We start from the raw sequence: 25,807 nt of genomic DNA on the forward strand, positions 1-25,807 counted from the left end.
CACATGAACACTCGCTCCATCATCAGGATGCCTGCTGTCCTGCTCCTCGAACCAAAGGAACGCCCTCCATTCCAGGCCCATCAAGAACAATGCTTTGAAATTGCAGTTGTTTTAATTCATGTTTGTTGCATAAACAAGGAAGTGGCAGCGAGTTCCAGAGCACAGCTCTCATCATTTTCGCCCTGACTCAGGCCCTTGAAAATGTTCTGGCAGTGTGTGGGCAGCTCTGCTTGCCCATCCCCTTCCCTGGGCACAGGCACACACAGAGGGTGTCCAGCAGCAGAGAAACTACAGAGTTCTTTTTGTTAGCCAAGCAAACCTGGAGCGGAAACTGCTATGCAGGACATCTTTGGAACAGAGGCCACGGTCTGGTCACCTCTGGGAAACCACTGAAGGTGTTGAGATGAGTGCAGGGCTGAAAAGGGCTGCTTTCCAGAGATGTGAACCTTACTCCAGCTTGGGTTTCTGCACTCAGCACAAACTTGTCCCAGGGACTGAAAGTTTCTTTGGCTTCTGTTTCCTCGTATGTTAACGAACAGTTTTATCAGAGGCACATCCAACTCTGAAAGTCTAAGTTTCTAAGAATACAAAGCAGAAAATGTCACTTCCACCCACCCCACAATCCTTCTCCTTTCTAAATTAATCATTTCCTCTATTTCTACCTCAAATGATGGTGACTATTCTCAGACTGCAAAAACCACAGTGAATGTCAAATACTCCCAAGGATTAATTCTGTTATTAGAAGTAAAGACCTTATTCCTATTTGTGTGTGTGTGTGTGTGTGTGTGTAAGAGAGAGAGAGAGAGAGACAGACAGACAGACAGACAGAGAGACAGAGGATACAATCTCTATGGGTAACTAATGTTCCACTTTCAAAAAATAAGTTCATCTAAGTTTATTGAAACTGTTTAAAGATTGAGAATCCCAGTGCCGTGGCACATATGAAGTCACTGGCATATTTATAACCCTGATTCCAGCTGAGGGATCACTTGACTCTATACCCTACGTAATTTTTCATACATCATTTCCTTCCTCCGGACATGCTTCATAGACATGCCTTGCTTCTGTAAACACAGGAACGACATGGCAAGTGACACTGAGGGAGAGGCGTTCTGATCCAGGCAGGGAAGAAGACCAAGCCATCTGCAGCGCCAGGCTCAACATTTGACTGAAAATTCAAATATCAATTGTCCTGTGCTAATAGCAAGAACACCAGCTGCATTTGTTTTTCAATCACAGGGAGTGTCACAGAAAGTCCAGCTTCATGTGTGCCCTGGGTGAAATGATCTCGTGTCCACACAGATTCATGGCACGGAGATTTAGGAACAGGGCTTATCATTGCTGAGCTCAATGATTCAAGGTGGGGCGGGGGGAGTAAACAGAAGAGGGAGGAGAATAAGAGAAGGAAATGCAGAGATGAGACATTTCCTGCTCGGACCTCAGTCTGTCTGGAAAGAGCTTCAGGTAAACTGACAGTAATATAATAATAAGACAGCAGGCACTTAGATACACAGAGGAGGCCTGCCAGATATCAGAGAGGCACAGAGAAGAGCTCCCAAGGATGCTCCTGTCTTCATTTATAGAACAAACGAATGTGTCACCTGAATAGACAAAAATGCATTTGTAGCTACAAATGTTTCTATCCAGCTCACCATACACAGGGAGACTTCCCTGGGTTACCCAAGTAGTTCTAAAGGTAATAAAGTCCTTACAGGTAAAAAGAGGAAGAGGCTACAGAGGAAAGGGATATATAATGCAAGAGTGACTCAACTCTCCCCATTGGCTTTGAGGAGGGTGGATGGGGCCATGAGCAAGGAATGTAAATGGCCCTTGGAGTCTGGGAAAGGGAAGACCTAGATGCCAGGAAAGGAGTCTTCACTATTCCCCAGGGAGGGACAAAGACACACAGCACCTTGATTTTAGCCACTGAGGTAAGTGTTGGAGGCAGGCCCATCCCACAGAACCGTAAAATCAGAAGTTTGTGCTGTTTTAAATTGCACAGCCTATGATAATTCATTATTGTAGCAACAGTAAGCCAATACCCATGTTACCTTTAAAACATTCAACACCTTCGGGTCCTGTCTATGTGAGGTACCCCTACCTATTTATTCTTTGTCCCACTAGTCTCAAAAGCCACTGGTAATTTGCACTATGCTAGAATGAGGAGACTGGTTTGCCTAGGGACCTAAGGGATGGCCCAAATGTGCCTTAGCTCATTACCAAACAGATGACTTGTCAATGGGTCTCTCACATGGAAGAGTATACATTTGGCTTCAGGATCAATGATGGTCTCCAGGACCGCATAGGCTGCAGATGAGCAAGGCTCATTTGGACATTTTGCACCCCCACATTTCCCCTCTAGTCATGTCAGGATCTACTAGGCTTTCAGAGAGCTGGTGGGTTGCACACCATGCCATGCCTTACCCACACTGTTTTCCCACAGTATTGAAATCGCCATGATGTGTGTTTGAAATTCTTTTGATGTTCATTTCCCTAGATCACAGAAGTACAAGATGATGGAGACCATTTCTTCCCCTAGAGGATTAACCTGAAATACACAGAGCCCTATGAGCTTCTAGTCCACAGGATGTTTAGGGAAGGGTAGGAAAATGGGCTATAGGAGAGGAGTGCAAGTCATCTTATTTTTGGAAGCAAGTGAGGAATAACACGCAGTCTCTCCCCACTTTTCGTCTACCTCCCTCTATCTTTTTAAGCCCCTCCCCCACCCCCCGCATGGCCTCAATCACAGCAAGAGTGCAGAAGAGCCCATCACAGGACCAGCCACTGTCAAGAAACCAACTAAGAGATGCTTTTGCTGAACCCATGCCCCAGTGTTTACAATGAAGATCCAGAGGCCAACTATTCAGGAATATACATTAAAAAAAAAAAGTCTCAAAAAGGGAAAAGAGAGAAATTAACAACATCTTAAGCAAAATAAAACCAACTAGCCAGGAAACCAAACAAGAAACCAACCTCAAAGCAGTAATAACAGTAACAAAAGAAGTACGTTTCTTCCGCCTACACTGAAATGTTTTCTTAGGAAGAACTTGCCTACCCACAAATACGCTGCAAAAATTATCCCCCTAAGATAACTGACACACAGGAAACTTTGCTTTGAGGCAATGATCAGCAGATCCACAGGGAGAAATTCTTACAGTTTCTCAAGTTATAAAAATAATGCATATACCCGATCTGCCGGGACTGATGTAAACTGTAAACAGAATACTATTTTAAGAGAAACACAGTTTTATCATTTGCCAGTATTCCCAAAAGCTGTGTTTACAACTATCGCCTCTCCAAGGCTCACTTAAATCAAATATAGGAAAGTTACAGTACTTGATTAAATAATAATAGTAAAATCTTTTGGTAAAACTAGAATCAGAATGAAAACTTGTTAATAAAGAAAACAACCTTTTCAAATTAAAGAAAGCACCACACTAAGAGAAATGCTAGAGCGACACTCTCCAAAGGTCTTTTATTTACACATCTATTAATAACCTGTGTGTACAAAGAGTATTCTGGGAAATGGCACAAGAGTATTTGTCCTTTAAAGTCAAGAAGACAGCTGACACACTTATCACAAAGAGCCTCTGATACTTCGACTTCTGAAGATCCAATTAATAAGGCAAAAAAAAAAGGTCAGTAATAAAACAGATTGACTGAAAAATTAAAATGTATACATTAGAGTTACAGATATTGTATCTATATCCAAGAATCAATCATGAACCCAATGAAGTAATTTTTACAAATTGGGTTTATAAAATAAACTTAGAGGATTAAGATGTTCTTGGTCAGAAACTATAACGAGAAGAATAATCCTGTTCATAATAGAAAAAAAAAAATCCCCCCAATACTAACAAACAAGAAAAGTCTCACACAGCTTACACAGAAAGATATTTACCTAAAAATGGTATACAAATCAATAAAGAAAACATTTCACTGAGGTGAATAAAAAAGAGTAACTACATAGACATTCCATCCTTAGAAGGAAAGATGAAATAAGCTAAAAATGTTATTTCCTCCCTAAATTTATTAATGCATGCATTACAACTTAAACAAAACCATAGAATGAATCCTTTTAGAATGACTGTATTGTCCTAAAGTTAAATTAGAGGAAAACCTTCAAATTTAAGTAATATCATGAGAACTATGTCTTATAAGTCATTATAGTTAAGGCAAGGCATTATAGAAACAAAATTGAAAAATGGGAGTGGAAATAGAGCCTCAGGGAAACTAGCAGAAGCAAGGCTGACTTTATGAAAGTCTTTATGAAGATTTTATTGGAAAAACAATGGGGGAGAGATAGGGAAAAGGAGAGACTGACTGGCCAGTGTGTACAGAGTCACAGTTAGAAGGAGGAAGCTATGGTGTCTCCAATACAGTGGGGTGACTGTATTGATTACTTCAAAAGGCTAGAAGAAATCATATGGGATGTTTTTACCACAGTGAATGACAGTGTATGATACAAGGGGCATGCTAAACATCTTCATTTGATTATCACACAATGCTTACATGCAACAAAGATCTGATCTGTAACCACAAATTGATACATTTCTTCTTACTAGAAAAATCTTCACTAAAAGCAGGTAGCAGAATTAAAATCTTATGTTGGGCCAGAAAAATATTTGCAACAAAAACACAGTGCCCTTACTTTGTAAGTAGATCTTAGCAATAAAATAGCAATAATGGTATTCACGAGTAATTCTCAAAACTGTACATGTAAGTCAATGCAAAATATCTAAAAAAGTTAAAACTTTCTGAGCAATAAAAACAGATACAGACACAAATGCGAATGAAGGTAGTTCCACCTCTCTAGCTGGATAAGACACATAAAAATAGCAACACTGGAGCATGGTGGTGCACTCCTTCAATCCCAGCACTTGAGAGTGAGGGTCAGGAGGATTTGTGTGAGTTAAGGCCCAGGCTGGTCCACATATGGAGTTCCAGGACCACCAGGACTACATAGAAAGACCCCATCTCAAACAAACGATAACAGACTCAATGCACCATACTAATGAGGCCTGAGGCCATGGGCAATCCTTAATCAGCTGGATGAATGCCATAGTGGGATCATGGCTCAAAAGGTAAGTTTTAATAGTGTTAGCTTGATTGCATGAGGTCACAGGCTAAGGACCCTGTGTCCATTTCTTTTTTTTTTTTTGTGTGTGTGTGTGTGTGTGCTCACTTCTTTTTCCCTGCTTAAGGCAAATATGTGGCTAGCCTCATCTACTGAATGAGGGCACAGGGGTTGGTGGGGGTAGGGGCTAAAAAGCTGGACATGTTCTGGGCCACCTGGGTGCCCAGTGCTTTTGGGGTGCTGCTATGTGTCTAGTCCCTCTGAAACATTGTCTCAAGTTGGGCAGTGAGCTCTAAGGATGCAGCTGTTGTAAATCAGTGTCATCCTACCTGGGCAGGGTTGCTACTGCTGTGAGGAAACACCATGACCAAAAACAACACACGGAGAGGAAAGGGTTTATTTGGCAAAGCTTCCACTTCACTGTACATCACTGAAGGAAGTCAGGACAGGAACTCAGACAAGGCAGGAACCTGGCGGCAGGAGCTGATGCAGAGGCCATGGAGGAGTGCTGCTGACCGCCTTGCTCCCCATGGCTTACTCAGCCTGCTTTAGTATAGAAGCCAGGACCACCAGCCTGGGGCGGCTCCACCTACAATGGACTGGGCCCCTCCCCCATCAGTCACTAATTTAAAAATGCTTTACAGGCTTACCCGCAGCTCAGTCTTATGGAGGCATTTTCTCAATTGAGGTTCCCACCTGTCAAGTGGCTCTAGTCTGTGTCAAGCTGGCATAAAACTAGCCAGGGTCCATGCTGGGATAAGCTGTTTTGATAATCTACCTGCCTTTGAGTCACCCATGCTCCCATAAGTAACTCACACGTCTGTAGTTAACCCCCCAAAACCTCACTGGCTCACTACACTAGATTTAGGTAGAATTGTTTCTCTGGCTATTGCTGGTTCCCCATCTGGGTGAATAGAAGTCTGTTCACATCTTTCCAGGAAAAGTCACACAAATGCTGAGTCTAAAATAGGTGAGAGAGCAAGAGGAACGTGGATGCCTGTAATTGCTCCTGTTTTGGGGGAGAGCCTTGGCTTATACTCTTCCTTGGTGCCTGCATATGCTGAGCCTGAATAGCCCGGATGTGGCCAGAGCCGGCCTTGTGCACCAACCAGTGTGCTTCCCTGACAAGGACTCTGAGAGGCCAAGGGATGTCACACATAGCTCTGCATTCTGGTGAGACACCTTTCCTTGAGGTAAGTCGGAAGCTTTAGCATACTCTGTGTCTATTCCCACACATCTATGAACACATGTGAAACAATTCAAGACTGACGCAATCCAAAACAACAAACACCGTACATTTAAAAAATAGCAACATGCTATAAAAAAAAAAAAAAAAAAACTTGCTCAGAAATGAATGAATAAAAAGCACAGAGATCAACATCAACGCAGACTGAGTTGGCATGTCCTAAATTCCAAAAGGAAATGGAAACTTCTGACATTTTTATTATGGTGAATACTTCCTGGGGAAAAAGGTTTCTTTTTACGAGGTTGACTCTCAGGAGACCCAGAGTTTGGTTTTGCTCTCCAGTTCAACCTCACTGCTTTAGAGCTCTTTTTGTATTTGAAACCTGATCTTAGTTTTCATCCCAGACGAATAGACCACCAAACATACAGCATTAAGAAGATGGTAGAACTAACTGATCTGCCTCTGTTTCAAATAATTAACAGCTAAAAAAAGAAAACCATGTAATCTGGAAGTTGGGGCTTGCTATTTGCCCTGCTTAGTACTTTCATGGTTTTCTTTAAAATGTATGCAAAGCAAAGCTGCCCACCCACCCCTACCTCTCGCCACCTGCCCAGCCCCATACTGCTGTCTTGAACCACACATCCTCATCCAACCTACTTTGGGTGCTTAGAAAGGATGGCGCCAGCTTTGCCAGGAGAATTCTGTTGTCACAGAAGGCCAGGCAGGCCCTGTGAAGGCAGAGACAGAGGGGAAGGAAAGCTCTCGAAGCCCAGTAGAGTTCCCTAATGAATGGGAAAGAAGCCAAAGAGTCCCTTTCTGGACATGGCTCTTAAAAGATGTCACGGATGCGCAAACAACTTGCTTTTGACAGTTTTCTAATATTTTTTGAAAATAACTTATCTCTTTCATACTCAAAGATACAGATTACCACGGGTGAAAAACAGAGTCTTAGGTTGTTCAGAATTTCCAAATTTTGAGCAGGGAGCTAGGATGGGGAGGGTAGCTGTCATATTTGTGCCTCCATAAAGTACTGAATTCACATTGAATCAGTTTCCAATGGTCCTTACTCCTCTGGAATTTAAGTTCCACTGGGGCACAAGTGGGGCATCCATTAAGGACAAAAGCAACTTAGGATTTGTAGGACCAAATATCATCCACTTAGTGTCTCTTCCTACTGAGTAGATTTAATACTTGAGCCATAATACAGTATTTCTATACTCACGGTAGGTGTCCTGCATAAGTTTGAGCTTGTGGGGATACCAAGGGGTTACCTGGGATTTGCCTGCCTTCACCATTGCCTCAGCCTGCAGCTCTCCGTTCTTAATCCTACAATTGTCATACACTTTCTGTGGGGACGTGGTCTGAAGTCTGCAATTTGAGATCTTCAACTAGAGATGAGCTATAAGGGGGTGGAAGGTCAGGCAGGGTAGAACTTGCACGTTGAATGATTGAATCGTGACAAGTGTCCTTTGAGCCGGGCGTGGTGGCGCATGCCTTTAATCCCAGCACACGGGAGGCAGAGGCAGGCAGATCACTGTGAGTTCGAGGCCAGCCTGGACTACAAAGCGAGTCCAGGACAGCCAAGGCTACACAGAGAGACCCTGTCTCGAAAAACAAAAAACAAAAAAAAAAAGAGAAAGGGTTCAGTTTAGGGCCACTGAGATGCCTCAACAGGCAGAGGTGCTGATGACCTGAGTCCCCAGAACTCACAGTGGAGTTAACTCTAGAACATTGTCCTCTGACTTCCACATGTGTGCTGTCACACACAGCCTTGTACACACACATACCCACACTCGTGCACAAAGTAAGAATAATACAATTAAAGAAAAAAAAAGAAAGTTCAGTGCGGCTTCCCTCACTTTGTTTAAGTCAACTGTGATGATGATTTGGGTTACCTCTCTCCTGGGTCACTTCAAGGGCATTTGAAAGTTGACGCTGGTCACGTGTCATCTCTAAGTCCATTTGACTGCTCCTTGTAGGAGAGTTTAGTAATGAATCCTAGCTCTGTCTCCTAAGGTTTCACTCTTTCTAGATGTTGGTCTAAGCAAAGACTTCCCCATTATCTTTCCAGTCAAGACATGGGATTGGCTAGCAGCCCGTTTCTCCAGTCCAGCAGCTTGATAGACACCCTTGTGCAATGAAAGGAGCAAAGTCAGCGACTGTCCATATTTGCTGTTTGAGAGGGGAGACGTGTGAAAAGCAAGTATAGACTCAAAAGAGCATAGAACTGCCTTCTTGTTCCAGGATAGTGCTATGTAGACACTGAGAAAGTTTGGGACTTGGTGGTGAATGTTATAAAAAAAAATACATGTATGCATGTATGAAAGTCTCAAAGAATTAATAAAAAATTTAAAAAGTTTTGGATTTTGAAGCCCTTAAGGATGCTTAGTCTATATAACTCTTCAGAGGAAATATCAAAATAAGAACATTCCTGTCACAAAGCCTTTTTTTTTTTTTTAAATCAATGCAGCACCAGTTCCTGTAGACTTACAATTTGATGAATTGAAGCTGAACCTCCATGCCTGTTTCATGGGCTTCCCAATCTACATTTTCAACTTCTTAATTGGCTCTTCTCTTCTTATTGGCATTACCCAACTAGCTTGTCCAAGTTTAAAAGATGTCATTGTCCCTAGATATCCTTCTCCATCTCTATCAGTGGCACAATTCTAGAACTCGAGCTAGAATAGTTGGGATCACCAACTATTCCGATCTCTTCCTCAGCCCATACCCAAGTCAAGATCAACCCCTCCCCTCCCTCAGTCTATTAGGTAGACCAATACCTTATCTTAATTTAGCTCTGTTGGCATTCTGGACCAATGTGCTGAAGGGCTGTTCGTATTTCAGGATGTGTCCCAGAAACTCTGTCATCAGATGCTAGTGGCAACCACCTCCCCACTTGCAACAACTCTGTCTGCAGACCCCACGCAGACACTTACCTCACTCAGAAGTCCCCACCACGCTAACTTCTCCTTAGTTCCTGGAATCCACCAAGCTGCCTCCTGCCTCCAGGGCTTGGCAAATGCCATTCTCTCTGACAAGGATGTTCTTTCTCCTACTCTTCTCTCAGCTGCTTCACTCTCACACCAGTGTCGCAGCCCCCACGCCAACTCCTTAGAGGAGTTCCCTGAATACCTTGCCTCAGCAGCAGCCCTCATATACTCCCTTTATTCTTATCAGATGTCAGTAATCATTAAAAGTGGTTATTTTATTAACCTGATTTTTTTTTTCTGGCCTACCTCTTATCAAAACAATCACAACATTATTTAGGGCGATGACTCTCTTGGCCTCTGCTTTACCTTTAAGGCATACCACTAACCAAGCTAAATAAATATTTGTCAACTGATTAACCAAATGCCCTTTATATTCTAGGCCCAGACAACGCCCACAACAAATGACAAGGTCACACTATGAAAACATACCTCAGGGGAATTAGGAGATTACCCAGACCATTTGCATTTTAATTCTCTGTTCCATGAGCAAGCTTTCCTGCTCCCTGAGGAGGCTGAAGTCATGGACCTTGTGAGAGCAGCACACCCTCTGCCCAGGGAACAAGGTGACAAGACCCAACGGAGTGCCAACACTTCCCTTGAATGGAACCTATATTGTGTCTGGGGGCGGGTGGTGGCTGAGAGTTGCCTGATACATTGGAGTTGGGTGAAAATAAAATAAATAAATAAATACAAGCATGCAGAATGAGAGTCTAAATTTTCAGGTCTCCACAGAAAGACATTTCCCTTCCGTCTTTTCTCCTTCCTTCCTTCCCTTCTTTTTTTCTTAGACAGGGTCTCAAACTCACAGACATTCAAGGTGTGTCCTCTTCCTTCTTTATGATGTGCTGAATGTCTCAAAGCCCACCATAGGACTAAACAGGCTCCCTTTCCTTTTCGAGTATAATGAAAGTCACTGACAGGGGACCAACAGATGATGGGCTGTACTCAGCACAAATGTAGGCATTCATTTGGGAGAACTTGATTCCCTCAGGGGAACTCTCAGAGCAGTCACTTTCCTGCCCATTGCGTCCTCTAGCAGATTAATGTGAACCATCACACCTGAGGATCCACTTAGCTGTCAGCTGACTAGGTTTTCAAAGGTGTTTTCCTCTCAACTTTCTCATTTAAAGTAGTTCTCATCTGCCAAACGGATTTCACTCCCCACTCACTGTCAATCCTGAGCTCCTTTCAAGAAAAACATTTTGAATGATTTTATTTATCCTTTTATCTTCAGCACTCTGCAAAATGTCCTGAAAATATATTTATCTCTCATTTTTAAATTACTGGAACATTACTATTTTCTAGAAAAAGCTATCCTCCTGGCTATAGTTTGGATTCTGTATTAAGGTAAGACACACTTTGGAATAGGGAAATTGGCTTTGAGACTATTGAAACAGGGAAAAATGTGGTTTTATAATTTCTCAGGAGTATTGTCTTTTTCCCAAATCAGAATTTCCAGGTTTATTTGTGTCATTAGTTTCTGTTATTGCAGTGAATAATTCAGAAAGACTATATACATACATATAAACAAAATACATACACACACATATATGCAACATACATATACGTATATATGAAGATTGTCATTTGACCTCCACATATGCATTATGGCATGTGTTTACACACACACACACACACACACACACACACACACACACACACACACGATGTAGTTTTTAAAGAACACTATGAGAAGCTCTGCCTGGCTTTATGTTTTCACGAGTTACACAGCTATGCACTGAAAATATTTAGGGAGAAATATTTCATTGGACTGAAAATGTGGATATTTCTCCCTTGTCTTGTTCCCTCAAACAGTACAGCGCAGCAGTCATTGGCATAGTATCTACTTGGTATTTGTATGTTTTCAGGAAGTGGAGATGATTTAGAATATATAGAAGAATGGATGCTGGATGTAGGTAATATTATACATATGTATTATATTTAAAAAAAAATATATATATATTTACCTCCTCTAAGACAAAGTTTCACTCTAAGGACCACGCAACCCTTGAACTTGCATTCCTCTGGCCTCAACTTCCCATGAGAGCTATTAAAGATGTGATGTACACCACCACACATGGCTGAGCATGGCCATCCTAATGTCACTGGCAGCACCACTCTCCGGACACAGTGTTCAGACCTTAGTGTAGGGAGTGTGGCAGACTCTGGACACTGTCAGGGTTAGACACCTTATTCTGCCACTAGTGACTTAACCTCTCTGAACCATTTTTTCCCATCTACATTTTCAGCACAGATGAAATATTTCTCCCTAAATATTTTCAGTGCATAGTTGTGTGAGTTCAAGGACTCATGAAAACAGAAAGCCAAGCAGAGCTTCTCACTGGGTTCTTTAAAAATTATATTGTTCATATGTGTGTGTGTGTGTGTGTGTGTGTGTGTACTCGTACATGTGCACGAGTGTGTGTACACACCCACATGCATTCATGGTTGTGTATGTGCATATGTGTCTACACACATGCCATAGTACATATGTGGAGGTCAAAAGACAACTTTCAAGAATCAGTTCTCTTCTCATGCCAAGTGGGTCCCAGACTTGGTGGCAAGTGCCTTAACCCACTGAGCTATCTCTCTGACACCCTTACTGAATTCTTCCCCCCTTGCCCCCCCCCACACCCATGAAGATAAAAAGAATAGTTCTATACTGCTAAGAATTGTATCAGGCATACAGCAGACAAGGTTAGTGGTCTTATCAGCTTAGTTTTTTAAAAATTGCTTCTATCATATGCTTTTATTCATCAAAGAAAAAGGACTTTTTGATAGCATAAACTAAATGGAACAAAATAAAAGTTATTCCAGTAGCCAATGCACCACATAACAGCAAACCTCTAAATAAACACACTGTGATGAGTATCCTCTGAGTATTAAGTACTTAAAAGACTAAAACTCAACTTATGTTTCTGGTCCTCTTTTTTCAGAATCCAGAATTCTAGCCTTGGAAATTTTTGATGTTCTCCTATGTGACCTCTTTAAAAAAAAAAAATCTGTAGTGGGACAAACAAAGATGGACAAGCCATGGGCCTGGGGCAAGGAGGTCTGCTGGTCAGATGGGAACCCTTGACCACGCCATGCAGGAGGCAGTATATTCTGTCTTTGCATTAGAAAGCAATGACAACTCCTCGTTCACTGTGAGCAGCAACAACAGTGCCAACAGAGTCTGGACACACAAACAGAAACATCCCAGACACCGTCCTGTTCAAGTATCAAACACAACTACGTTGTGGTGGCTGTTGCCCTATAGCAGATTATAAACTTAGCATGTACCGTTTCCTGGGACTGGGGATCAAAGATGGAGCACTGGTGATTGAAAGGCAGAGATGGAGCACACTCAAGCACTCCAGGACCTCCTCCAATGCGAATGCAGAAAGCAGCCACCTTCCAGTGACCAATTTGGAAAAACAGACTGACAAGATGGCTTGCTTCCCTGGTGGGTTCTCTCTGACGCTGCTGCTCAATGATATGTGACATCTTGATGAAAGTAATACAGGAATATTTGAAAACATGTATTATAGAAGCTGAGAGGTCTGGGGTGAGGTGTGTACCACGTGAGGAGGGAGACAATGGTTTATCATTACTCATGCTTGTCAATCTGACATGATTATTTACTTATTGTCCCTCCCTCCTTGCTGTTCAATTTTTAAAATCCCAGTGGCAGTCCACTATTACAGCTCATCTTTGCATCTTATTTCATAAGCCACTGCTACGGGGAAGGACAGTATCCAACACTCCCCACTCCTCGTCCCAGGTCCAGGCTGACGGCAACTGTCCTCAGGACGCTAAGCAACCATTTCTATGAGTCTAGTCCTGAGGCTGGCAGTCACACGGCCACTTTGCTGTTCCTGTAGATGAATGTGGAGATCACAGTGGAGGGATCTTACTCTCATTAACAAATACTGTGACTTCACTCATTAGCATTCTACTTTATCCAGCTGTGTTCACATATGTTAAATCATTTGATCTTTACAGCACTGTGGAACAGTCAGGGCATATATCCATTATACTTTATGAATGAAGAAAATGAAGACATAGATCAATGGAAAAAAAAATGCCTAGGATTACGGACTAGCGTCAGCAGATAAGGCCTCACACCCACCCTCCTCTTTAAAGGCTGAGTTTGGTTAGGCCCAAGTCCTATTAACATTTAGATGATGCTTTGACAGGTCTGTCCTGGACATCTTAGGACACAATGTCCTGGGCCTCTATCGCTACGTAGCTAAGAGCACCATTTCCCAAGCTGCGAGAAGTAAAAATGTCTCCACACCTTACATGTTCTCCAGTCAACACAATTTCTGACTAAGTCATGCTCAACACGCCAGAGACCTTCTTTCTAGAGACCCATGTAGTTGCTGTTTATGGCAACTGTGGATGCTCAGTACACATACACAGGTGTCCAAGCCAAGCTGAAGAGGGCAGGCGCCCAGGATAAGGGGTAAGTTTGCTGCTTTTAGGGAAGTGGGATGGCTTTCTAGAATCAAAGGAAAGAAAGAGTGATCAGGGCATGAGACCACAGACCAGCTCTTTTCCCTACCAGTGATGACAAGGACTTATTCAAGTTTTGAATAGGTTGTATAATCATATGAATCCAAACTAAGTATGTATGAACCAAGTACATACAGATGTGTCTTCCTCCAATTTGCGATCCTGACTCCAGAGTTCTCCAGTGGCAGCTGTGTGCCTTCATAAAGACTAGATAAAGGAGGTTATGCTTGAACAACTACTTTGATTTGGATCAAAGTGTCTCTGGGCCATTAAGTTACTCATATTTATAAGGTAATGAAAGCTGTCTGTCCTTGTAAATGTGGTAAGGGCCAGGCATCTCTACTCCCCCCTCATCACTGCCTGCTCCATGGACAGGAAAACTGGCTGACGCTTTGCAATGCGACAAAACCAAGGTCTTGAAAAACAGGACAGAAGATGAAAGAAATAGGAGCACTTGGGCCAAGGCCTCCTACCCTATGTGTGTCCTAGCCTGTCAGTTTCCTACCAGACACGGTGCAAATTGGTTAGAGACTCATTGCTATCAAAAGCAGGAGACTTCTGGCTCTCCCTCCCCCCCTCCCACTGGAGCCTGTAGTCACCAGAACTCAGTCTCTGAGGGGAGGAAGGTTGCTGTGGGCAGACCTAGAAAGGAGAAGTAGGCTGGATGGACACAGGGTACAGAGGTGAGGCGATGGGGACAGAAAGGCAAAGGACTACAACAAACACTTCCTACAGTAGCACACGTTCAGGTGGCTGGGCAACTCTTTCAATTCCAAGTGGGAGATCACAACGTCAGGCAAGGGTGGTGACTCAAGTCATCTCTCTGGCAAAGAACTGCTAGGTGAGGGGACATGTCACTCAGCCATCCTGCCATCTGTTGGTTTGGGAGGGATAAAATTAATTCGTTTCATCACATTTAAAATATAGAGGCCTGTGTGTGTATGTGTGTGTGTGTGTGTAGAAATGGCCCTGTGACTAAAGGACTTGCTGCTCCTGCAGAGGAATTGGGTTTGATTCTTAGCACCCATACTGGGTGGGTCACAACTGTCTATTACACCAGTTTGAGGGGATTCAACATCCTCTTCTGTCCTATGAAGCCTTCAGGCTTGCATGTGGTACACATGCACACAGTGCTGACACTCATATGTAAAAATAAATCTTTACAGAAAAATACAGAGGCCAGTTATGGTGGCATATTTCCTTAATGCCAGCAGTTGGAGTTAAGAGTCAGGCAGATCTCTCTGAGTTCAAGGTCAGCCTGGTCTACATAGCGAATTCCAGGCTACACAATGAGACCCTGTCTTAAAAAAAAAAAAAATGCATGGAGTTGGATCTCTGACATCATTATCTTTCCCAAGTGTTGCCTATCCCTGCGGATTCATTCCCTGCTTTCTGCTTGTTTCTAAGTTTCTTACCTGGTCATAAATCCCCTAAACAACACCAATATCCTTCACTAGTACCAGGAAAATTCTGATAGTCACTTGGGTCAAAAACTTTCAGTAAGTCTTCATTTTGATGTTTTTCAGAAAAATATTTTTCTTGCCAACCTATGACTGGCCCAACTTGAGACCTACCCCATGGGAAAGTGCCAACCCCTGACACTATTAATGATGTTCTTCTATGTTTGCAGACAGAAGCCTAGCAAGAGCCTAGACTCTCCTCCCAGGCGTGGATCAAAATAGACGCTGAAACCCACAGCCAAACAGTAGGCAGGGCTCAAGGAATCTTGTAGAAGAATTGGGAGAAGGATAGAGGAACCCAAGAAGAGCAATTGAGTCAATTAATGTAGGCCTATGGGGGCTCACAGAGACTAAACCGCCAGCCAAAGAGCATGTATGGACTGGACCTAGGCTCCCTGCACATATGTAGCTGATGGGCAGCTTGATCTTCATGTAAGTTCCCTAGCAAGTGCAGCTGGGGCTGTCTCTGACATGGATGCAGTTGTCTGCTTTTGGTTCACTTTCCCCTAGCTGGGATGCCCTGTCTGCCTCAGTAGAAGAAGATGTGCTTAGTCCTGATGGGACTTGATGTGCTGGGGAAGGAACAGGGGAAAGGTTTGAAAGGAGGGTGGGAGGGAACTGGAATTGGGATGTAAAGAGAATAATTCTCCCCCTTTCTTTCTTTCTTTCTTTCTTTCTTTCTTTCTTTCTTTCTTTTCGAGAGAAAGTTTCTCCGCGTAGCCTTGGCTGTCCTGGACTCATTTTGTAGACCAGGTTGGCCTTGAACTCACAGAGATCTGCCTGCCTCTGCCTCCCAGAGTTCTGGGATTACAGGTATGTGCCACCTCACCCGGCTATAAAGTGAATGAATAAAGTAATTAATGAGAAAAAAAATGTTCTTCTTGCTGAGGATGGCCATGTTCTCTTGAAATCGCAGCACTAAAGAGCCAGAGGCTGGAGGATTGTGAATTTGAGGCTAGCCTTGACTTCATGAAAGAACTTGTATTAGAAAAATTTTTCTCCCATCTTCTCCTACTTTAATTTATGTCCAACTCTTGTTTCCTTGAATAGAAAAGCAGTGGTGCCACAGCCCCCTGACCACACGCACCTTGTACAGCTGTTAGGTGTGTACAGCTATCACACCCTATCACTGTTCTCTACAACAGTATCCCAGCTCCTTAGCGCCTATAACTGCGACATCCATTATGGTAACCAACAGATACCCGTTTAAGCTTTGAGCTTACTAACAAAGATTCCCTCAGCCTGCTAGCCTATAAAGGTCATCAGTGGTTGTAGTAGTGGTGGACCCTGCATGTTACAAACTGACCTGCCAGCAAGATGTGCCCAATGATGCAATAATGGCACCACTGTCATGGGGATAACTAACCACATTCTGATTGGATTGGGAGCCTGTTATACAGGAGAGAATTCCTGAACTGTAAATGTGGTCAAAATCCCATAGCCCAGAGGAGTGTAAAGCCTCAAAGGGATATATGTGTCATGCACGTGCGCGCGCGCACGCACACACAGACACAGACAAACACACACACACACACACACACACACACACACACACACACACACACACACACACAAATCCTGATCCTGTCCCAGGCTCAGAGAGAAGGGGGAAAAAATGTAGATCTGAAAAACAGAGAGGACAGCTATGAATTGCTGTCTTCTGACCGTGACATGGAGACTGCACCCATGAACTCACAGTATCTGTGGTTATCTGCACAAGAAAAACATGGAGCTTTCAACATTCCAACACATTTGGGGGAAGGGCACAGGAGACTCTCACCTCTCCAGGAGGAGCTAGCTATTGTGAGTTAATGGTAGAAGTGGCTTTTGCTCAACAGTCTGGCCACTGGAAAGTTGCGCACGATGCAGGAAATAACCCACACATGCAACCCTACTTAAACTCAATAGGCTATTTTTAAAAAAAGACATAAATTAGGAAAGAAAAGTGTTGGGAAGAAGGGTTCCAGATGCAGCAGAAAAGAGGTAAGAAAAGGAAATGGGGGAGGGTAATACAATCAAAATACATTTAAAAAAATCCAAAACCTCAATACTAACAATTACATCAATAAAAATGAAGTTCCTCAGACATGCTTGCCACCTAACAACCTCATGAATCTTATTGTCATAGACTTGGTGCAGCCTATCGAATAGTTCAACCATTCCAGAAAGTTCTATAGGACAACACTGGGCTGAAACATAAAGTTCAAACCTTTACACCATCCCGAGGCCGACTCAGTCAACCCCACACTATGACAGGCTATGTATGTGCCCCAAATACCAACACTGGGCTGAGAGTTCAAATTAGCCTTTCCTGTGCTTTCAGCAAGTCACCCTCATCCAAGTGTGTGCCATGCTCATCAGACACCACTACCTAGGCAACTAAGCAAATTAGAAGGCATAGCCCTTTAAGGAGTGACAGAAGGTAAATAAACAAGAAATTACTCTCCCAGCTTGGAAGCTGCCAGAGTCTGCAAGACAACAGTGAGCTTCCAGCTACTTGGGACTTGTGGTGATTAAGCAAAATGCCTGCCATTTGTCTTGGCAGTTAATACTGATTTGGGTCATTACTTAAATTTTTTGTCATGCAGTTTATATTTCTCTCACACTGTACAGTCTTGAGAAGCAGAGACAAGTTCTCAAAGGCGTTTCTTTTGCTGGCTTTTCTTTCCTCTTTCATTTTCTTATAGCAAGAATGTGTTACTTTGCAAACTAGTTGCAATTTGAAGGTGAGAAAGGTTGTACTGGCATGTTTGTTTGTTTTCTCAGAGTGAACGTAAAAACAACCTTTTGAATTAGTTGATGGTTAAGAACTTTGGGAGATTTGACATCAAGTTCTGTATTTGTTTCCTAAAAAATGAAATTATATGACAGACTGGGATGCAATTTTTTTTTATGCATAGCTGTTAGCTCAATGGCACCCACCCCCAAAGGAAGGAGTGTATCCTTACGATAGTTCCCATAGTTATAGCAAAAATCTGCTTCCTGCCTGGCTCCTGGAGGCTTATGTGTTTACAACGCTGGCGGAAGACATTCAGCAAATTAACTGAGTGGAAAACCTAGACTCTGTAAACACAGAGAGGCATCTATTAGTGCCTGCCTTAATGGGCAACATGTTTGTTTTACACAGTTAAAACCCAACCTGTTTTACCCTTAGTTGAAGACATTAACCCTCCTGGGCTTGCCAAGAATTGATAATAGATTAGCGAAATGGGTGTTTGGAAGAACCAAAAGCAGCCAGCTCAGCAATCATATGCAAATGATCAAGACACTGACAGAGAGTTAGAGAACACTGGCTGTTCCCCTAAAACACATAGAAATTGTGACATGGTGAAGCTGAGCGCTGCTGGCCGCTGCCCACCTGATCTGGAGGCCAGTACAGAAAGCCCAAGGCAACTGCTTAATACTAATTTACAGTGGCTTCTCTCACCACCTCAGAGCCCTACCTTTGTTTTTCACTTCTCCCAGTGAATGGAAATGCCTTTCTAGACTCTTCTGGGGTGTTTCTTGCCCTGGCAGTAGATTAGGGGAGGGAGATGTCCTTAACCTGGGTTGTTTTCAGCCATAAGAAAGAGTGGGTCAAAAAAAAAAAAAAAAAAAAAAAAAAAAAAAAGAAAGAAAGAAAGAAAGAGAGAGTGGGTTGGGTTAATATCCACGTACAAGTGAATATATACCATATGTGTCTTTCTGGGTCTGGGTTACCTCACTCAGGATGATCTTTCCTAGTTCCATCCATTCGCCTGTAAATTTCATGATTTCCTTGTTTTTGATAGCTGAGTAGTATTCCATTGTGTAAATGTACCACAATTTCTGTATCTATTCTTCAGTTGAAGGACATCTAGGCTGTTTCCAGATTCTGGCTATTATGAATAAAGCTGCTATGAACAGAGTTGAACAAATGTCCTTTTGTTGTATGGTGGAGCATCTTTCAGGTATATGCCCAGGAGTGGTATAGCTAGGTCTTGAGATAAAGCTATCTGAGAGACTCCATTCAGAAAGAGATCAGGACTGGACTTTGGGCAGAGCTCTAAGAATCACATGGAAGAGTAGGGGGGATGGAAGGACCCCAGGAGGAGTCAGGAGCTCTACAAGGAGACCATCAAGGCTGGAGGATCTGGACCCAGGGGGCCTGCACAAACTAATGCACTAACCAAGGACAATGCACATGGAGAACCTAAACGCCCTGTTCAGCTGCAGCCAATGGACAGCTCACTCTTCACGGTTGTGGGGGGTGGAATGAAGAGTGGGAACTGACTATGACATGAACTCTGGTGCCTGAAATTTGTTCACTTCCCCTTGATGGGGTGGCCTTGTAGGCCCACTGAGGAAGAGAATGCAGGCTATCCTGATGAGGCCTGATAGGCTGTGGTCAGATAGCGGGGGAGGAGGGCACACCCTGTCAGAGGATTAGAGGAGGGGAATAGGGTGGAAGAGGGATGGAGGGTGGGAATCGGAAGATATGAGTGAGGGGGTAACAATCAGGATGTACTGTGAATAAAATATAAAAAATAAAAATTATATATATATATTATATACATATGTATGCATATGAAAGGATGGGTCACCAGGGCTCTTTACTAAGCAGATCCATGCTGCGTCAGAACTTCATAACTAAGAGGGACCCTTCAGTTACAGATAAATCTAGTGGAGTGCAAGGCAGCCTTACATACTCCTAGAGCCGGAAGTGGGGTAGCAGGCATAATTTCCTACATCTCTGTACATTTACAAAGTATAACTTTCGTGTTCTCATCAAGTGTTCCCTGTGTGCTATGTACCATCAGTACCACACTGATTAAAGGCTTATCGCTGCATCTCTTATACTCCTTTCAATAATCATATTACCAAATGATCCCTACACTATTGTGTTTCTTAAAACATTGGTGTACGTAGGAATGATTACAGCACCTTTTATGACTTTCTCAACCTCACGGAGTCCAATGCTCATTGATTGTAGATCCTCCCAGTGTTGCTACATTTTGGACCAGGGCACACTGGGAAAGCACCGAGGTGTCATGACCATAGTCTTTCTATTATGTTCATATGACAAAGGATTTCAGTCCAGAATCTTGTGCACTTTGCTGCTGACTGAGGATACTTCCTGAAGCTGACCTAAAGTAACGACAGGCTGGCACACTAAGTGTCTGTACACCGTTCCTATGCTTATTGGGTAAAGAAGACACAACTAATTATCCACTCATGTCTAAACGTAAGCATTGGCATCACTGTCTTTGGCTGGATACACAAAGTTTATAAGACCTGACATTCTGGAATTCTTTCTTTTATTTCAAGACAGGGTTTCTCTGTGTAGCCCTAGCTGTCTTGGAACTGAGCTCTGTAGGCCAGGCTGGCCTCAAACTCAGAGATCCACCTGCCTCTGCCTCCAGAGTGCTGGGATTAAAGGTGTATGACACCACTGCCTGGCCATTCTGAAATTCTTTCATCTTCACCCTGAGGCATCTTCTCCCTGACCCCATCTTCACTGTAGATGCCAATCTCCATATTTACATTTCTAGGTTTCTCTGAGTAGAAAAGACGAGTTAAGGGGATCTGCAGGAGAATAGCACTTAAGAAAGCAAAGCTTCACAGAGACTCATGACCCGAATACACGGTCAGAGCTGACATCTTGAGAAAAGTTCCCACTACCTGTCCATCAGAGAATAGCAAGTAGAAAGAAAATATAGGATACAGCAAATCTACAATACACAAATATTGCCATCCCAAGGGAGCAGGAGGCAAGAGCTTTTAAAAGGTCTACTGTATAAGGTTAACTGAGAAGTGAAAACAGTGGTGATGAGGGACATATTTTATCCAATAATGATGTTAACATTAGCTTGATTGGTAAGAGTCAAAAATTATCAATTCCAGAGAGTGGTAAGACACATTTGGTAAGAAGATGCTCTGGTAAGAAGCCCAGAAAAAGAGGCCTGTGGGAAATGGACTAAAGATACGAAATCTTAGAGGATTCAAAAAAGGAACAGAGTGACAGCAATTTATACCGTTAAAAAAAAAAAAAAAAAATTTAAAGACAGAAAGTACTTAGTATTTTGCAGTGAGTCAATTAAAGGATTCATATGCTAGACACAGAATATCACAAACCACTGAGAGTCTCTTTGTTAGAATAATAAGAAGAAAGTCAGAAACCTAACTGTCTCCCCTCACCTGTCTTCATCTGGTAACTGGGATGTGCAGAAGGCTGTCTCTCAAAGACAGCCATGCCCTAAGCCCTAGACCCTAAATATGCTATTTTATATGTCAACCAAGAGTTCAGGCTAGTGAACATTAAGGTTGCTGATCAACTAACTTTAAAATAAAATTTAAAAATCACGTTACATTATTGAGGCGGGGGGGGGGGGGTTTGTAGTGTTAGAACCTGGCCCTGCCAGCCACTGCTGCCTTTGAGAGAGAAGGAAGACGTGATGGTGGGGACACGGGCAACTTCTAGTAACTGGATAGACAAAAACATCAATTCTCCCCTAGCTGTTCTGAAAAGCGAGCAGCTCTCTCGACAACAGTCAGAGCCCTGGCAGGCTTCCGACCATTTCCATCATTCGATGATATGTTTTGTCATTTCCGCCTCCAAGTCTTTGCTCATTTCCATAGAATACAGGAGAAGGTAGGATAGTAAACTGCTAAAGTAAACTGCTTTAGAGGAAGGAAAGACCTAACACCATCAGCCTGACAAACAGCAGAGCAGCGAGTGCTCCTACTTGCTGAAGTAAGTTTTTTAAAAAACTCACCTTTTTGTAGGTTTTTTCTTCGTTTTGTTTTCCAGGTACCGTGTCTCCATTTTCAGCTGTTGACGACATCTGCAAAGGAGAAAACACTTCCATCTGAAATCTGACTGCTCGTTATGCTGTTAAAGAACAAAATATATATTACACATTGTTTTTGTTGCTGTCACTGGCACTGTTTCAGAGAAAGGCAGATGGTGGGGGCAGGGGGCGGGGGGAGGGACAAAGAAAATCCAAGAGTGCTCATTGCGAGTGTACTTAACTTTGTAAGACTGAAGAAAGAAGCTGTAGAAGGCCTAGACCTTTCTCATGTGGGTTGATTTCCTGTTAAAAGCTATTTAAAATTTATTTTGCTCCAGGTTGTAAGAGCTCACTGTAGAAGTATCTGGAAAGCACCGAAATTATGAACTAGAATGCTGAGGGCCCAGCCACACACACAAACCCACTCACAATGCTACTTCTCTCAAGCAAGCAAGTCCATGAGTCCCATTTCAGCACATTCATCTCTACCTTTTGACATGTGCATCTTGGTATGAAAAATGATAAAATCCATCTTTGTGTTTTCAATGAACATTGACATAATAAGCATGTGTCCCTTTTATGATTTAAAAAAATCCTCACTGGAAAAAGAATATTTTCTCTTAGGTGCAAGGAGACAACACTGAGTGAATCCAATTGTGTGTCAGTACTTTAGTTAATAAGGCTAATATTGATGGATTTTATTGAGGTGGCTCAGAAATTTTGCTTCTGCAAATAATGCGATAATTATATATGCTTATATCTTATATGTGCAATATCAATGTTATCTTGGACTCAGTTCCTGGAATGACTAAGTCATAGTAGCGTGTTAACACTCTAAAGCTCTTACTGACTTACCAACAAACTGCCTTCCAGGAAGTCTGTACCCACTCAGCCATATTTGGAATGAGTGGGATCATCTCTCATTGAGCAACGATTACTACCTTTGATAATTTGTCAGGTCAAATAAGGGCTCTCCTCATTTTAATTTCAATTTTCACTTTCCCATCAGGAACCAATTGCAAATAGCATCTTGGATAGGGTGGAATTTTGTGTCCACTCTCTTTCAGTATTGAGCTTCTGGTTTGAACCTGTGGGGGTCTTATGTGTGACTCAGATATGGACCAGTCCTGTTGGGTTGGAAGATGCTCTCTCCTTAGAGTCATCTACCACTTCTGGCTCTTAAAATTGTTCTGCCTCTTCTTTCCTGTAGATCTCTGACCGTAGAGGGGAGAGGCTGGTGGAGACTTATCTAGGGTCTCTCCCTTTCTGTACACTGTTTACTCTTTGCAAATTACCTTCTATCCCAAGATTACTTCAGGATCTTAAATTACCCAAAGGTCATTTAATACCACAAGGAAACATAGATCTATTGACTTTCTTATAAGCCTTTGGATCCTGGACTTTTAATAAGTTCAGTATTTGAAGTACCAAAGAATTAGCCAGCCATTCCTCTGCACCTAAACTAAAGAACTGAGTTCACCCCTGATGTCATGTGTCCGACATGACTCAGGCCATAAGGACGTAGATGAGACCACCTCACCATGTCTACTGCTCCCACACTCAACCCGCCTCAGCCGCTGAGCCTTTGGATGGAGTCGGTTCAACCTGTACACATTAGGATTGGAGTCTTCAAAGACATCTGTCTCACAGAACATCTGCGTTATTTGTTTAAAGAGGAACTGAATGTTTTCCAGTTTCCTCAGAATAGTACTTGTATGGGTTCTGAATAAAATGCTAGGAAAATTAAAATGCTTGAAAAGCTTCATAATATCAGGTCAGGATAAAAAGCCAACCAACCTTCAGTTGCTCAATAGAGCCAAGGACAACCTCCCTGAAGAATGCCACTTGAGCAGTGGCACTTCTCAGACCCTCAGCTTTGAAAATGGAAACACTTCAACAGGCGCTCTGCGGGAGATTGAGAAACAACCTCTGGGAAATGGACTAATCGGCATGAATGAAGGGTGGTGAGCACAGAGTCTGAAAGTGTTTTTCATCACTTTGTAAACCACTCCTGACTTGACAGTAAGGAAGGAGTCGAGAAACATAGGCCACCATATTCCATTCATTTAAATTCTTTTTGAGAAGCACAAAACATATAAATGAGGGCCATGGTAGTGATGGGTGACGTTAGTGATACGAAAATTTTGAGATTGTCCTATCAAAATACCAGATGGATACCCAACACAGTGTTGATAGTGCTTCTGCCCGCCTGCCCCCATCCTGTTAGAAAAGAAATCACTGATCAATATTTGTTGATATTCCAACTTAATCACCCCTAAAGGTTCAAGTTGTTTATTAGTTTTTTTTTTTAATATTTGAGATTTCATTTAATTATAGAGTGATGTGTGACAAAAGTTGTATCAACTAGGGATATCCAAGTAAAGGAGGTGAATGAAACGCTTGGGGACAGGCTCTTACCTGTCTGTGCTAAACTACAATGACAAAAGCCACTTAAGGGAGAAAGGTTCTTATTTTAGTTCAAAGTACAGCCCATCACTGCAGGGAAATCAAGGCACAGGTGCCTGAAGCAGCCTCTCACTTTGTGTCGGCAGCAAGCGGAGAAAGCAAAAACTTACTTGCCCGTGCTTAGCTCACTCTATTTTATATATTCCAGAAACATTACTCAGGGAACATGAAAAATCTCACCCACAGTGGCCAGTCTTCCCACCTCAGTCAGTGCAACCAAGATAATTGATCACCCACAGGTATGTCCAGAGGCCAGTCTCCCTGCTGATTTTAGACCTTGCAAAGGTGAGGGTAAGCACCAACCCAGCACCACAGAGGACTATTAATTGAGCACAGTGGGGTTACTCACTGTGGGGTTAGGCTTCTTATGTTTCTGCACTGAGTACAAGGAATACGTGTAAGTGCATAAGCCAAGATAAACATAGATAACAACATTATAGTCATACTATTTCTACAAAAGAAAGAAGGGTAGATATTGAAAAGTATTGTAAATGCACTCGGCATTCTTTTTAATACTTTGCTGTATTCTCCAAGTATTTGTTTAAATATAAGGAGAATTTTAAGGTGATTAAAAATTAGCCATGTGTCATAATTCATGGCATTTTCCACCCCTACCATGTGTTGCCCTCCACACACAGACAGATATTCAAATTTGTCTATGTCCCGTTTGATTGACGTTTGTTTGGAATTTGATATGGTCAAAGTTAAACGTAAGGAACTAGGTAGGAAGATAAAGATACAGAAGAAAAATTAATGTCTCAATAGAGCATCTGCCAGGATTAATTAGAAATATAGAATACATTTTCTTACCTTTGTAAATAAAATGGCAAGTCATCTGTAGTTGGTGGTGATGGTTGGCCTCGTCATCGTTGACACTGCGTTTGTCCCCCCTCGGTTCCTGTTAGAGAAGAAACCACTGGTCAGGATTTACTGCTATCCATACTGCCTCTCCCTCAAAGAATCAGATGTGGTTCTAGGGTGGAGTGGTGAGAATAAAGGAAGGGATTCACATGAAGGCGCGACAACATGGATAGCAAGAGGACGAACCACAGGACCCAATGTGTACTAACTAAGGTAGCATCCAACTTAACTTGGAAGTCCCTACTTGCCGAAGCAAAGGACGGCATGATCTGATTCTAGAGCAGAGTCGCCAACTGATAAAAGCATCCACTCAAGCCACAGAGACTGGGCCGACATTCCCCTATTAGTTTCCATAGAGGACTCTTGACATGTGCGCAAACATCCTTCAGCTTTAGTTCTATGAGAAATCAATTTTTGTTAGCGTTGCTTAGATGATATACTGCAAACAAGACTTCCACAAACTTTGGCTATAACTAAGTTTAGTATAGAGGAGATACTGGCTCACTGTAATCATTTTTCCC

General features: G+C 42.6%; 1 protein-coding gene across 1 annotated transcript in view; it reads right to left on the minus strand.

Annotated features, from left to right (window-relative positions):
* The window catches only part of Pip5k1b (phosphatidylinositol-4-phosphate 5-kinase type 1 beta), a 146,110-nt gene extending 120,797 nt beyond the window's left edge, over positions 1–25,313 (minus strand). The window contains exons 1-2 of the mRNA XM_051146270.1: positions 25,236–25,313; positions 21,945–22,013 (exon numbers count right to left, since the gene is read on the minus strand). Coding sequence (XP_051002227.1) covers positions 21,945–22,013 — 69 coding nt within the window. The 5' untranslated portion in view covers positions 25,236–25,313. The remainder of the gene's footprint in view (positions 1–21,944; positions 22,014–25,235) is intronic.
* Between the last annotated feature and the right edge of the window lie 494 nt (positions 25,314–25,807).

This window comes from Acomys russatus, chromosome 5 (genome assembly GCF_903995435.1).
Source record: "Acomys russatus chromosome 5, mAcoRus1.1, whole genome shotgun sequence".
NCBI lineage: Eukaryota > Metazoa > Chordata > Mammalia > Rodentia > Muridae > Acomys > Acomys russatus.